Genomic DNA, 13,316 nt, shown 5'->3' with positions numbered 1-13,316 from the left:
CAATAGACCGGTGGAAATCTGTCCTTTGGTCTGATGAGTCCAAATTTGAGATTTCTGGTTCCAAGCGCTGTGTCTTCGTGAGACGCAGAGTAGGTAGACGGATGATCTCTGCATTTGTAGTTCCCAGGAGGTGTGATGGTGCTTTGCTGGTGACAGTGTCAGTGATTTATTTAGAATTCAAGGCACACTTTACCTGCATGGCTACCACAGCATTCTGCAGCGATATGCCATCCCATCTGCTTTGCGCTTAGTAGGACTATCATTTGTTTTTCAATAAGACAATGACCCAAAGCACAACTCCAGGCTGTGTAAGGGCTATTTGACCAAGAAGGAGATTGATGGAGTGCTGAATCAGATGACCTGGCCTCCTCAATCACCTGACCTCAACCCAGTTGAGATGGTTTGGGATGAGTTGGACCGCAGAGTGAAGGAAAAGCAGCCAACAAGTGCTCAGCATATGTGGGAACTCCTTTAAGACCGTTGGAAAAGCATTCCAGGTGAAGCTGGTTGAGAGAATGCCAAGAGTGTGCAAAGCAGTCATCAAGGCAAAGCGTGGCTAGTGTGAAGAATCTAAAATCTAAAATATATTTTGATTTGTTTAAAACCTTTTTGGTTACTACATGATTCCATATGTGTTATTTCATAGTTTTGATGTCTTCACTATTATTCTACAATGTAGAAAATAGTACAAAATAAAGAAACACCTTGAAGGAGTAGGTGTGTCCAAACTTTTGACTGGTACTGTATATAAATCACACGTGTTGCCGACACCTACAGTGTGGTACTTCCTGAGAAGGTTTTAGAGGAGAGAAAATCCCACTATACACTACAAAGAGACAGACAACCCAGCCCTTCACAGGACTCTATCCCCTCCCTCCCTCCCTCCCTCCCTCCCTCCCTCCCTCCCTCCCTCCCTCCCTCCCTCCCTCCCTCCCACCCATCCACCCACCCACAACTTAAAAGGAAAATAACTGCTTTTACTTTTCAATTACATCTCTCAGTGGGGATAGCGATAAGGAATGTGTGTGCATGGGTGTTTGTATCCATTAGGGATAGATAGAGGGGCCAAAAAGAAATAGCACGTGTCTGTCTGTGTAGGCGTGTGTGCGCGCGCACGTACAGTACACGTGTGCTTGCATGCATAGTGTGTCCACCTACCCTATGATGGGGTGCCTAAAGCCCAGTTTGGCGGTGGTATCCTGGATCTCCTTCTCCAGCCAGGCCTGGGGCCGGATCAGGTACTTGACAAACTGAGACACCCACCAGACGGAAGGGTCACCATGGAGCCGGTGGAGGCGCTGGGCCAGGTCCTCGGGAATGGCCAGGGGCAGGTAGGGGGGGCGGGGGTGCAGGCTGTCCACGATGGGTAACTCTACCACCTGGACGTCTTTGTCGTTAGCCTCGCCTGCGGGAGAGAGGGAGGAGCGGGGGTTAATAAAAAGAGTGGACGGAACGGCAGATAGGGAGAAGGCAAGAGACCGAGAGAGAGAGAGAGTCGGAGCGGGAGAGATAGAAGGTAACAATAGAGTGCTTTTGACATACAGACAGAGAGATATATCAACGATCAGATCACTAGCCTCCAGCACCGGGGTTTGATGCATGTAGCAGTGAAGATGCACTAAGCATCATGGTGTGCATGAGGAGCTGTCTGAACAGCAGAACCCAGGGAGAAGAGTTCCTCTTCCCTCTCTCTCTCTCGCTGGTTCTGCATGTATCCCCCCAGGACACCCTGTCCTACAGTTCTTATTATTAAAACACAAGACAAAAGGTATTTCGTGGCCTGTGAGTGGTTAGTTAAAGGGCTAATGCACTCCTTGACCCTTCCTCTCGGGAGGTATAGGAGTGCTGTTGATTCTCCGATAGAGAGTAATAATTAGTGCCACGTGCCTCAAGGAGAGTTTTAATGAACATTTATCAAGTCAATAAAATATGACTTAACGAATGACTTATAACATATGGGACATTCCCACGGAGGAAAGGAAGAGAGAGTGAAGAAGGGGTAGAGAGATCCCTTGAATTCTCTCTCTCCCAATAAAAAAAAAATACAAAGCACACAATGAAAATAAGAGATTTAGATTTGAATGAACTGGAATATTTCACCAAACAAAACCAGTAAAGACAGTCGAAGTTCTAATCACCATTTTGCAATATATCAAATAAATACAAATAATCATCAAGCTACAAATACAGCTAAGAGAGAAACAAACAGACTGCATGTGCACATCAGTGTCCAGAATTTAAATCTTGCGCTGCATTAAATATTAAAAGGCAATTTTTTTCTCTCTCTCTTCTCATCGAAAGAAGTATTTAGGAAATTGCCTGGCCTGGCTTATATAACCCTGCTGTCAGATTTCAGCGGTGAGACTAGAGGGTTTCTCTCTGGCTGCACTAATAAATTATCTCTCTCTCAACCCTCTCTCCCTTTTCAGGCTAATTAGGAAAGACCTAAAATCTAAATTACATCTTGAAGAAATTAAGGGGACGGGGGGGGGGGGGGGGGGGGGGTTAGAGGGTGTGTTGTGTTTGCTGTAATTCTTGCTGCGAGTGTTTGAGTGTGGGATAGGGTTATAATCCATCCACCACGGTAGTGATGTCTGTCTCCATCCTTCTGTTCCTCTCTGCCTCAGACCTGACAAGGGCACATCAATGTCTCAGACAACCAATCATTTACCAATGCCGTAAACTACATAATGCTTTAACGGTATTATGACGGTCACCCACTTACTGTTCCGTTCTACGCAGCCCAGTCACAAGGTTCAAGGCTAGAGTCCCTACGGTTGATCTCCACATGGCACCCTGTTTACTACTGTATATAATGCTATTCTATGTTACCCTTTCTTCGCTCCTTCTCTCCCTCCAGTCAATCTCTCGTTTCCTCCAGCCTTTCATCTTCTCTCCAGATCATTTTATTCCTCCAGTCTCTCTTTTTCCCCTTTCTTCTCCTTTCTCTCCGCTCCTTCCTCCTATTCTGTTCAATCTTCCCTTCGCTGTTCTCTCCTTCAGTCTCTCTCTCTGTCTCTTTCCTATCTTCAACACTTTGTTCTTCTAGCGTCTGGCTTTTCTCCTCGGTCCTCTCAACTGGAGGACCTACTTCAGCAGTAACACTGGGACAGGGAGACAAGCCCTCTGAACAAAGAGAAAAAGGTACAATTTTGCTGTTTTTGAGGTCAGTTCTTTCATGTTTGTTTGCCATTCTCTTGCTCAGGCACTATACTTGGATGCTTTGTGTTAAAAAAGAAGAAGAAGTGTGACAGTTGAAGGTCTCTCTCTCTCTCTCTCTCTCTCTCTCTCTCTCTCTCTCTCTCTCTCTCTCTCTCTCTCTCTCTCTCTCTCCCTCTCTCTCTCTCTCTCTCTCTCTCTCTCTCTCTCTCTCTCTCTCTCTCTCTCTCTCTCTCTCTCTCTCTCTCTCTCTCTCTCTCTCTCTCTCTCTCTCTCTCTCTCTCTCTCTCTCTAGAGAGGACATATATATGTTGAGAGGACATATATATATATATATATATACATACACATACACACTCTCTCTCTATTGACCTCTTGCCAAGGCTGTTTTTCATCGTATTCTGTTTTTCATCTCATTCCCAGACCTGTAGTAGCCCCTTCTGATGTGAGAAGAAGAAAGAGAGTAAAATAGTGTCGGGGCAGACTCAAAGCTCCACAATACTCATCATCATTCTCCATGTACCACGCATAGATGTATAACGTAATTCTGTTTTTATGGTATCCTGCACACTGCGTGAGGTCTGTTGCTATGGACAGAACCCCAACTGAGGACAGAGGGCAGAATGTGTTCAGTCTGCGTCTGGCCTGTTGTCATGGACACGACCCCGTTATCAGAGGTCAGAGATCACGTCATGGGTCAACACACCTGACCAGTGTCCGGTGGTGACCCCGGTGCGGTCGGTGCACGTCTGACTGACCGGGAGGAAGACGGTCTCCCAGCCTCCCGTGGCGTAGCGCCAGTTCTGGGACTCCAGGATGAGGGTACGCTGGGTGCCGTAGGCGATCATGAAGCAGTAGACCACGTGGTGCAGCTGGCAGCCGTAGCCACAGCCCTTGTTGATGTTGCACACCAGCTTCCTGGCCTTGGAGCAGTCCTGGGGGTTCTGGAGAGGAGAAGGGAGGGGAAGGGACAGGAGGTGGGATTGTTACAACACAGTGAGGCCTGAGGTGCCTGGTTAGTAAATGTTATGGTGAAGACTAGAGGCATTGTCACGCATTTGAGAGCCAAAAGTGTATTTCAGTGTGCAGGTTCTTCTGCTTACGTTCTCTTTACCTTATCAAAATACAGACATACTATCCTTTCTGTACTAGGAATACAGAGACAGACGGACAGAAAGACAGACACGCCCTAGTGGGCCCAGAAGGCTTTGACTGGCGTTCTACTTCATACTTCAAAACACGGTGTCTGTCTGCTCTGCTGGAGTGGAGTCAGGGAGGGTCTGTAGGCAACATCCATTACCGTGACCATTCCCTTTGTTAACTCCTATCCTGATCCTGAGAATCAGGTTGAGAACATGTTAACAAAGATCTATGACTGCAGCTCTGAGACTGTAGGAGCGTGTGTGTGTGTGTGTGTGTGTGTGTGTGTGTGTGTGTGTGTGTGTGTGTGTGTGTGTGTGTGTGTGTGTGTGTGTGTGTGTGTGTGTGTGTGTGTGTGTGTGTGTGTGCGTGTGTGTGCGAGAGACTCGAGGGGGGTAGATTATTGGTTAGGTCAACTGTCAGTCAATGGCAGTTGACGGGAGATGTATGGTGGGGACTGGCGAGCATGGAGAGAGAGATGGAGAGTGAGAGAGTGTAGTGTGTGTATATGCATGTGAATGTGTGTGGCTGTAATTATATTTGTGTGTGTGTGTATAGAACGTATAAGCAGCAAAGGGTTAGTCTACCTCCATTGACTGTGTGACTGGTGATGGAAAGCGGAGGCAGGGCCAGAGAGACAGGCAATACTAATGCTCCTCCATCACACAGCCACTATGTTATCAGACTAGCCCACACACACACACACACACACACACACACACACACACACACACACACACACACACACACACACACACACACACACACACACACACACACACACACACACACACACACACACACACACACACACACACACACACACACACACTTCATCAAGTTAATCACTAGCTAGCTAACGTTAATAGCACACAGGGACTCAATATGACTAATTAACAACCTCTACCCTGCTCTCACCATTCCTTATTATTACCTAGCCTATACACACACGTTGGGCCAGTAACCGAAAGGTCTCTGGTTCGGAATACCCAAGCCGACAAGGTGAAAGATCTGTCAATGTACCCTTGAGCAAGACACTTAACCCTAATCTGTTCTAGGGGAGTCGTGCTACTATGGCTGACCCTGTAAAACAACACATTTCACCGCACCTATCAGGTGTAACGTCTGCTTCCAGCTCACACTCTCAAACACATAGATCCCCTGAATGCAGCTCACCAGATCCCAATCACCTGAACTCTGATCACCTGTTCACACACCTGTATGTCATTATCCCACACTATTTAGTTCAGTTCTTTGCACCCCATCACTGTGAGCTATTGTTTGTTTTGAGAGACACTTCTATTCGGAGCTCTGTTTTTTTCCATCATTTTATCCTCCTGTGTATGATAGTTTTGGCCTGCCTCACTAACGACGCCTTTTGCCTATTCCCTGCCTGTACTTTAGCCTATCGGATTTCCTGTTATCAGCCTATTGCCTGATCTGCCGGATGACGTTACTAGCCTTTTCCCTGCCTGTACTGTTGCCTTTTTGGACCTCCTGTGTATTACCTTCTGCCTGCCCCTGGACCCAGCTACCTGCCTCCTCCTGTGTATGACCTTCTGCCTGCCCCTGGACCCAGCTACCTGCCTCCTCCTGTGTATGACCTTCTGCCTGCCCCTGGACCCAGCTACCTGCCTCCTCCTGTGTATGACCTTCTGCCTGCCCTGGACCCAGCTACCTGCCTCCTCCTGTGTATTACCTTCTGCCTGCCCCTGGACCCAGCTACCTGCCTCCTCCTGTGTATGACCTTCTGCCTGCCCCTGGACCCAGCTACCTGCCTCCTCCTGTGTATGACCTTCTGCCTGCCCCTGGACCCAGCTACCTGCCTCCTCCTGTGTATGACCTTCTGCCTGCCCCTGGACCCAGCTACCTGCCTCCTCCTGTGTATGACCTTCCGCCTGCCCCTGGACCCAGCTACCTGCCTCCTCCTGTGTATTACCTTCCGCCTGCCCCTGGACCCAGCTACCTGCCTCCTCCTGTGTATGACCTTCTGCCTGCCCCTGGACCCAGCTACCTGCCTCCTCCTGTGTATGACCTTCTGCCTGCCCCTGGACCCAGCTACCTGCCTCCTCCTGTGGTCCTTTACAAATAAACACCTTCTGCGCTTGAAACCAGCTGTGTCTCCCCTCGTGTTCAATGCAGTATGTGACAATATTTTTTTCATATGCACTCGCACACACACCCATGCATGCACGCACACTTAGACACACGAATGCCCATTTTTTGTAATATATTAGTAAACGGACACAGTTTGGGTTCTTGTCACTCTCACAAACAGAACAAAGTTGCATAACCTAGTTAGCTCAACTTCTTTACGAGACGTACAGCAGGGAACTCTGAAGGTTCTCTATGGTTCCCCTGTTGAATGACACCTTGTCATGAGGCCTGGCACCAACAACACCATTGCACACGTGTCAAGAGGAGGGAGAGAAGCATCTTGCTGTCCCTGCAGATATAAGCCCAACTAACAGCGGAGATGGTAGACAATCACATCCTTGGCTGTCTTAATCCTGTTATACAGTACACTGGCAGTGGGGAGCTCTACCTGCCTCTCCATACAGACCTGCTCAGCCCACACACAGTACAGACCAGCATTACCGTGACAGAAAATTGCCCTAATAAAAGCTGAACAGACTTTGATTTGTATAAAATGATCAGCTAAAGTCTATGTAGATGATTAAGTGACGTGTGGAATATCCCTATGTGGATTGTAACCAGTCCCTGGTGTGTGGTAAAAGCCCATCCTAATCTCCCGTGGGTGTCCATACGTGTACTAGGTGTTGAGCTGTGTGGTGGACATTACGGTACCTGGAGGTATGTGATCCTGTTCTGTACCAGGTCAGACAGGTCCTTGGCCTCCTTCTCTCTCCAGTCTCCTGCTCCGTCAGCCTGGCTCAGGTAGTGCAGGTCAGTCATGATGGACCTGGGGTCAACACACAGGCGCCCACGCGCACACATTAACACAGGGTTAGAGGTCACAGCTGGGTCGTAGCGTTGCAAGGCTCCCGTGGTGAATTATGTAACATGTTATACACGTGTGTTCTGGTGTAAACGTGTGTGTCTGTGTGTGATAGAAGAGAAGACACTTTCCATTTTTCGATCGACAACAACCGATGCGACCTTGAAAAAGTTGCCCCAAACCGAGTGAGACATTCATCTCCTTATAGGAGCCAAGGGCTTAAGTCACTTTTCCAAAATCGGGTGCTGATAGAAGAGGTTCCTTTTCTGGGCATTTTACAACTTTTCAGTGTGTGTGTAAACACATTTATGTGACCTCTGCTGGTGCCCAGGTCCTGTAGAAAAGTATGTCTGTCTGTGTTTGTGTCTGTCTGTGTGTGGGTGTGTGTATATGTGTGTATATGTGTCTTCGTGTGTGTGTGTGCATGAGAGCATGAGACAAGAGCGTGTGTGAGCGTGACCTCTACAGGTGCCCCAGGTCCTGCAGCAAAGTATGTGTGTGTGTGTGTGAGACGAGAGTGTGTGTGTGTTACCTCTGCTGGTGTCCCAGCTCCTGCAGCAGTGTGTCAATGTGTTTCTGCAGGTCCCCCTGCTCCATGTGACCCAGCTTCTTGACCTCACTGCGGACAAAGTACCAGATCTCCTTCACTCCGTTCTCTATCTTCCTCCGCAGCTCTTCCTGGTTCCTACCTGGCCCTGGAAATAAGAAAGACACAGGAAGGGAAAAAGGTAATCTCCCATCCGTCATTCAATCATATGCGTTTTGGGAGAACACATATATACGATAACATACACACATAGTCAGCTGAGATTTTCTCTAGCACCATATAGCGGTTGCCCTTAGACACAGATCCTGGATCAGCTAAGAACACAGGACATCACATCACACATAGACAGATCCAAGGCTAACTTACTCTCACCCTAAAGCAGAGATGGGCAACTTTGATGTGGTTGGGGGCCAGCAAAAAACGGAACTCATCATGAGGGGCCGCAGTGGCTCCTGTGTCTACGTACCCACATCCATACCCCCCCCCCCCCCCTCGCGAGCAAAACATTTTAGTGGCCCCCCTTGTGACAGCCAAGAGTAAAGATTAAAGTTTTAAAGTTCATTACCTGCAATTATACACATTTTTCCATGGGGTGGAGGCAAATGTTCGCAGTATTTAATTTGATAACTGATGATCAATGGGCCCCACCAAGGTCGGTAATTAGACAATGTTCACTACAAGTTTAGATAGTTGCCCGCTAGACTAACTCAACAATCTAAAAAACAAATTGCTGACATGGGCTAATTGAGTGACTGCTGATGCACAACCACATGTATAAATTGCACCTTGTGTATTCTACTATTCTAACTCTCAACTGTAAGTTGACACCATGACTGAGTTCCCCAAAAAAACAGAAATCATCATGAAGGGCTGCAGTGGCTTGTGGGTCTGTATACCCACCTCCAGTTTTACAGAAATGAAGTTTTAAAGTGAATGGTCCGCGGGCCTACAAAGGGCCAGTCGCCCATCCAGCCTTAAAAGGTCAAGCGCAAACTGTCCTTAGATCAGTGTCTAGGCCTAGGGCCCACTTCCTCCTACTCTTCATGGGAATAGTGCCACAGACATAATACGTGTCAGAGGTCATTAAGTGCATGCTTCTCCTACAAGGACAGGGCCAGAGTACAGAGACAGAGTAGTCCTGCTAACGTATCGACGGGCATAGTAGCCTAAACTCGACTTTAAAGCAGGGGTGTCCAATCCGGCCCGCGGGTGGTTTGATCATGTTTACATAATGTTTCAAATGACACAAAGGTTTGTCGCAGGCCAATGAAAGCAGCTGACCCAGAAAAGAGCTGCATGTGTGGCTCATGTTACTGTGAAGGACAAGGATGGAAGATTTCCGGCTGAAATCCGAGGAAAGAGGAGTGGACAGGGAATCCTGCCTGGGAATACTCCTCCTCACTGCCTCCTGCCCTAATTTCCAAGGTGTGTGTGTATGCGCGTCCCAAGTTCGTGTGTATGTGTGTGTCATACCGTCTCCAGGCAGGCTGCGGTAGGAGTTGATCTGTTCCTTAGCTCTGATCAATTGTTCCTCCAGGGTCCGCAGTCTGCTTGCACTCACCACCAGGCCCCCGTCAGACTGGCCCTCTGGTAACCTACAGTACAGTACAGGGGGAGAGGAGAGGATAGAGGATAGAGGTCAGTCTGGCTTCATTCACCACCGGGCCCCCGTCAAACTGGCCCTCTGGTAACCTACAGTACAGTACAGGGGGAGAGGAGAGGTTAGAGGATAGAGGTCAGTCTGGCTTCATTCACCACCGGGCCCTGTCAGACTGGCTAGCCCTGGTAACCTAGAGACAGGGGAGAGGAATTGAGATGGTCTGGAATAGGGTTGAATGGCAGGAACCCGGATACCAATGATTTGCTAAGATGTACCGGCCAAAACCATTTCCTTTTCCCGGGATAATTATCTGCGACAAACCGTTAAATTATAATAAATAATGTACATGAACAGCATGAAATGGAACTGTTTAAATCTATGTCTAAATCTGGATTCTCTATGTTCTTCTCTCTGGTCACTGCATGATGAACCGTCAAGGCTCAGGGTGGGGACCGACAGCCCATCTCAGTATGTACACCTATCATCTCCTCATGGTAACCCTTTTACTGTGACAGGTAGACCTACATTTGTTGCCGCAGAGCCTATGCTACAGTCTAATTTACCCAGCTCCATCTGGCTTTCGGGGGTCACCTTCTTTTTTTTATTGTAAAGATGATCCTTTTTTTAAGAGCGGCCACAGAGTTTTAAAACACTCACACAGCGTCGCTTTAAAACAGTGCAGGAGCTTCTCTCTGTCCATCAATTCCATTCAAAATGCAGCCAACATAGACGATCCTGTTCTAGATTGATATCTAGCCCTATATATAGATGTCCTAGCCTACCTCTTTCAGGTAATACATTCAATGCAGTATTAGCCTTATATTTAGCTAATGAATGATGTGTCATGCATAACAAGCTTCTAACTTATAGCCTTTGTCTCTTGCGCACCCGTGCTCCGCTGGCCTCTGTAAAAAAAAAAAAAAAAAAAAGTCTCCTTAGCTCTTGGAGTCCCATGCAGGAAAAGCTAGACTAGAATAGCTTGCTGGACATCATTTTTGTTGTTGTTGCATTTATTATAGCAATAGACTATTCGAAGAGGGACTCAAGCTGAACCATTCCATCATCGTGAAGAGAAGTGAAAGCCTTCTGCATCTCATTCTAGTCCTATATTATTCAAGCACGCCCTTAGAAGGATGAAGATAAGGACAACGAAACGTATTTCATTTAACAGTTGAAAGCGAGGAAGGAATAAAGCGACAAGAGAGAGAAAGAGGAGGTATGCTAATAACATGAGGGGAAATATCCGGAACAATTCAATTCTAATTCGTCGGCCTATACTTGTAACTTTGTAGGCCGCATGTGCTGCACCAGAATCGAATGTTCTCTCCCTGCTTTATCATGGCTTGAACGATGTGTGTAATTCTAGTCCAGTATAATACAACACAGTAATACAGTTCACAGTCAAAACGATTAGCCTTCTGGAGCTAGTTTACTTTATTTACCCAAGAGAGCATAGCGGGGCCTATATCTATGGGCTTTATGTTTTTCTGGTGTGCGTAATGTGCTTCCTCCCACCTCCCAGTGGGTGTGCTTCCTCCCACCTCCCAGTGCCAATTTAATGCAATGATCAGTAGTGAAGTATGTGAGCCGACCGTGCATGTGTGTGTGTGTGTGTGTGTGTGTTTATAATGATCAATGGCGAGGTGTGTGTGGGTGTGTGTGTGTGTTTATAATGATCAATGGCGAGGTGTGTGTGTATAATGATCAGTGGTGAGGTGTGTGTGTGTATAATGATCAGTGGTGAGGTGTGAGAGCAACCGGCGACCGCAGGGCAATTCATTCACTGGCAGTAGCAATTCATCACCCCACGTGCTACAGAGAGAGAGAGAGAGAGAGAGAGAGAGAGAGAGAGAGAGAGAGAGAGAGAGAGAGAGAGAGAGAGAGAGAGAGAGAGAGAGAGAGAGAGAGAGAGAGAGAGAGAGAGAGAGAGAGAGAGAGAGAGAGAGAGAGAGGTGAAGGGAGAGAGAGAGAGAGAGAGAGAGAGGTGAAGGGAGAGAGAGAGAGAGAGAGAGAGAGAAAGGCACCTTCAACCCCCCCATTAACTAAAATTATTACCAACAAACACCGACATCCTTGAAAGCCATCTCTGAGCTGGGCTGGGCCTCCCCTTCCACCCCCCTCTATCCATCCTCCCTTCCCCTCTCTCCCTGCAGGACTAACTTATGAGAGGGCACATTTTAAGGGACAGGGGAAGGAAGCTAGGGCCAGATGGGGTAAAAGTCCCCTTGCAGCTGCTCCTCGAGAACAAGTAGAAGAGTGAGAAGTCGATGCGGTCAGTTCAAGAAAGGTGTTGTAAAACTGCCTCCACACGTACCATGTAGAAGATGAGACAACACTGAATATTGCTACCTCACATAGTGTATGGCCTGACAAAATATGAACTGAGTAGGATGTGAGAGTAACCGTGGTGACTGGTATTACATGAACGCAGCAGGCAGCAGTCTTATCTAGGAAGCCTGGCTGAGAATAAATATGTTTCTGTCTCTGGCATGAAATGATGCGTGGAGTTCTGTAATGGTAAACAGCGGGTTTCCCTGTGTGTGTGTGTGTGTGTGTGTGTGTGTGTCTGGTTGGTCACATCATAGTGCATGGTTGTCATCAGCAATGCACAGCCACAGTACAGAGATACAGGAAGAAACCGCAATGTCAAAATGTTATGTCATTCTTGGCTGGTCAAGGATGAAATGAGCTGAGAGTCAGAGAGGAGAGAAGGAGAGGAAGAGTCAGAGAGGAGAGTAGAGGAGGAGAGGAGGAGAGTCAGAGAGGAGAGGAGGAGAGTCAGAGAGACAGGAGGCGAGGAGGAGAGTCGAGGAGGAGAGGAGAGTCAGAGAGGAGAGGAGGAGAGGATGAGGAGAGGAGGAGAGTCAGAGAGGAGAGGAGGAGAGGAGAGTAGAGGAGGAGAGTCAGAGAGGAGAGGAGAGTCAGAGAGGAGAGGAGGAGAGGATGAGGAGAGGAGGAGAGGAGAGGAGGAGAGTTGAGGAGAAGAGGAGTCAGAGAGGGGAGGAGGAGAGGAGAGTAGAGGAGGAGAGTCAGAGAGGAAAGGAGAGTCAGAGAGGAGAGGAGGAGAGTAGAGGAGGAGAGTCAGAGAGGAGAGGAGGAGAGTCAGAAAGGAGAGGAGAGGAGCGGCTGGGGTTTAGATAATGTATGTCAAAAGGGAAAATAATGGTCTACTGTCATACCGAAGCTGTGACTATCAACGATACTACTAACATCTCATTAAAGTATAAAACAAAGCAGTATGGGGATTTATATTCAGCAAAGTTCACACAAGCCCTCTGTTTGACACTCTCAAAACCACACAAATTAGCATCCACACACACACACAATGGCCTCTCAGCTTCAGCTTGGGTATCCCTTTACTATAGCGTCAGAGTGAAACTGGAGATCCCTCTGAGCACTCTGTGTCCTCCTCCCTGCATGAAACTAATAGACCACTAAAGTAATACTCAGAACCCCGAAGGCTATCTGTTATCAAAGCAGCTGTAGCGGCATCGGCCAGGCTGAGAACGCTGGGTGAATCAGATGGACACCGACACCGACTCCTCACCTCTCCTCCCTGTCCTCACCTGTCATGGACAGGATCGATGCACAGGGAACTGGATCAGGGACAGGGACAGAGACAGGAGTAACATGACACAACACACACTCAACAAATGAGACCAGCAGGAACTCTCACGCAGGCCAGGCACACAGTCAAAGCATACACCCTACACCATATATCTAAGCACACAAACACGCCCATGCACACACACTTGCGATGCACACACACACACCCATAACACTTGCCATATTATGCATGCACACACTCACACACAGTTCTAGAAGATGTGTGTTATGACAGTGTGAGACAACAGCCCTCACTGCCATCTCTACACCCCATCAGTTTCACAGCTCTCACTTGAGTGAATCAA

At 47.9% G+C, this 13,316-nt stretch overlaps 1 protein-coding gene across 2 annotated transcripts in view; it reads right to left on the bottom strand.

Annotated features, from left to right (window-relative positions):
• LOC139553272 (alpha-(1,6)-fucosyltransferase) overlaps nucleotides 1-13,316 on the bottom strand; it is a 118,313-nt gene that overhangs the window by 6,636 nt on the left and 98,361 nt on the right. For both annotated transcript variants that reach the window (XM_071365418.1, XM_071365417.1), the window contains 5 exons: nucleotides 9,279-9,400; nucleotides 7,791-7,953; nucleotides 7,108-7,222; nucleotides 3,866-4,103; nucleotides 1,159-1,405 (listed from right to left, as the gene is read on the bottom strand). In XM_071365418.1, coding sequence (XP_071221519.1) covers nucleotides 1,159-1,405; nucleotides 3,866-4,103; nucleotides 7,108-7,222; nucleotides 7,791-7,855 — 665 coding nt within the window. In that variant the 5' untranslated portion in view covers nucleotides 7,856-7,953; nucleotides 9,279-9,400. The remainder of the gene's footprint in view (nucleotides 1-1,158; nucleotides 1,406-3,865; nucleotides 4,104-7,107; nucleotides 7,223-7,790; nucleotides 7,954-9,278; nucleotides 9,401-13,316) is intronic.

This window comes from Salvelinus alpinus, chromosome 25 (assembly GCF_045679555.1).
Source record: "Salvelinus alpinus chromosome 25, SLU_Salpinus.1, whole genome shotgun sequence".
NCBI classification, from domain to species: domain Eukaryota; kingdom Metazoa; phylum Chordata; class Actinopteri; order Salmoniformes; family Salmonidae; genus Salvelinus; species Salvelinus alpinus.
The sequence above is the reverse complement of the archived record's forward strand: the minus strand, read 5'-3'. Positions and strand labels throughout refer to the sequence as shown.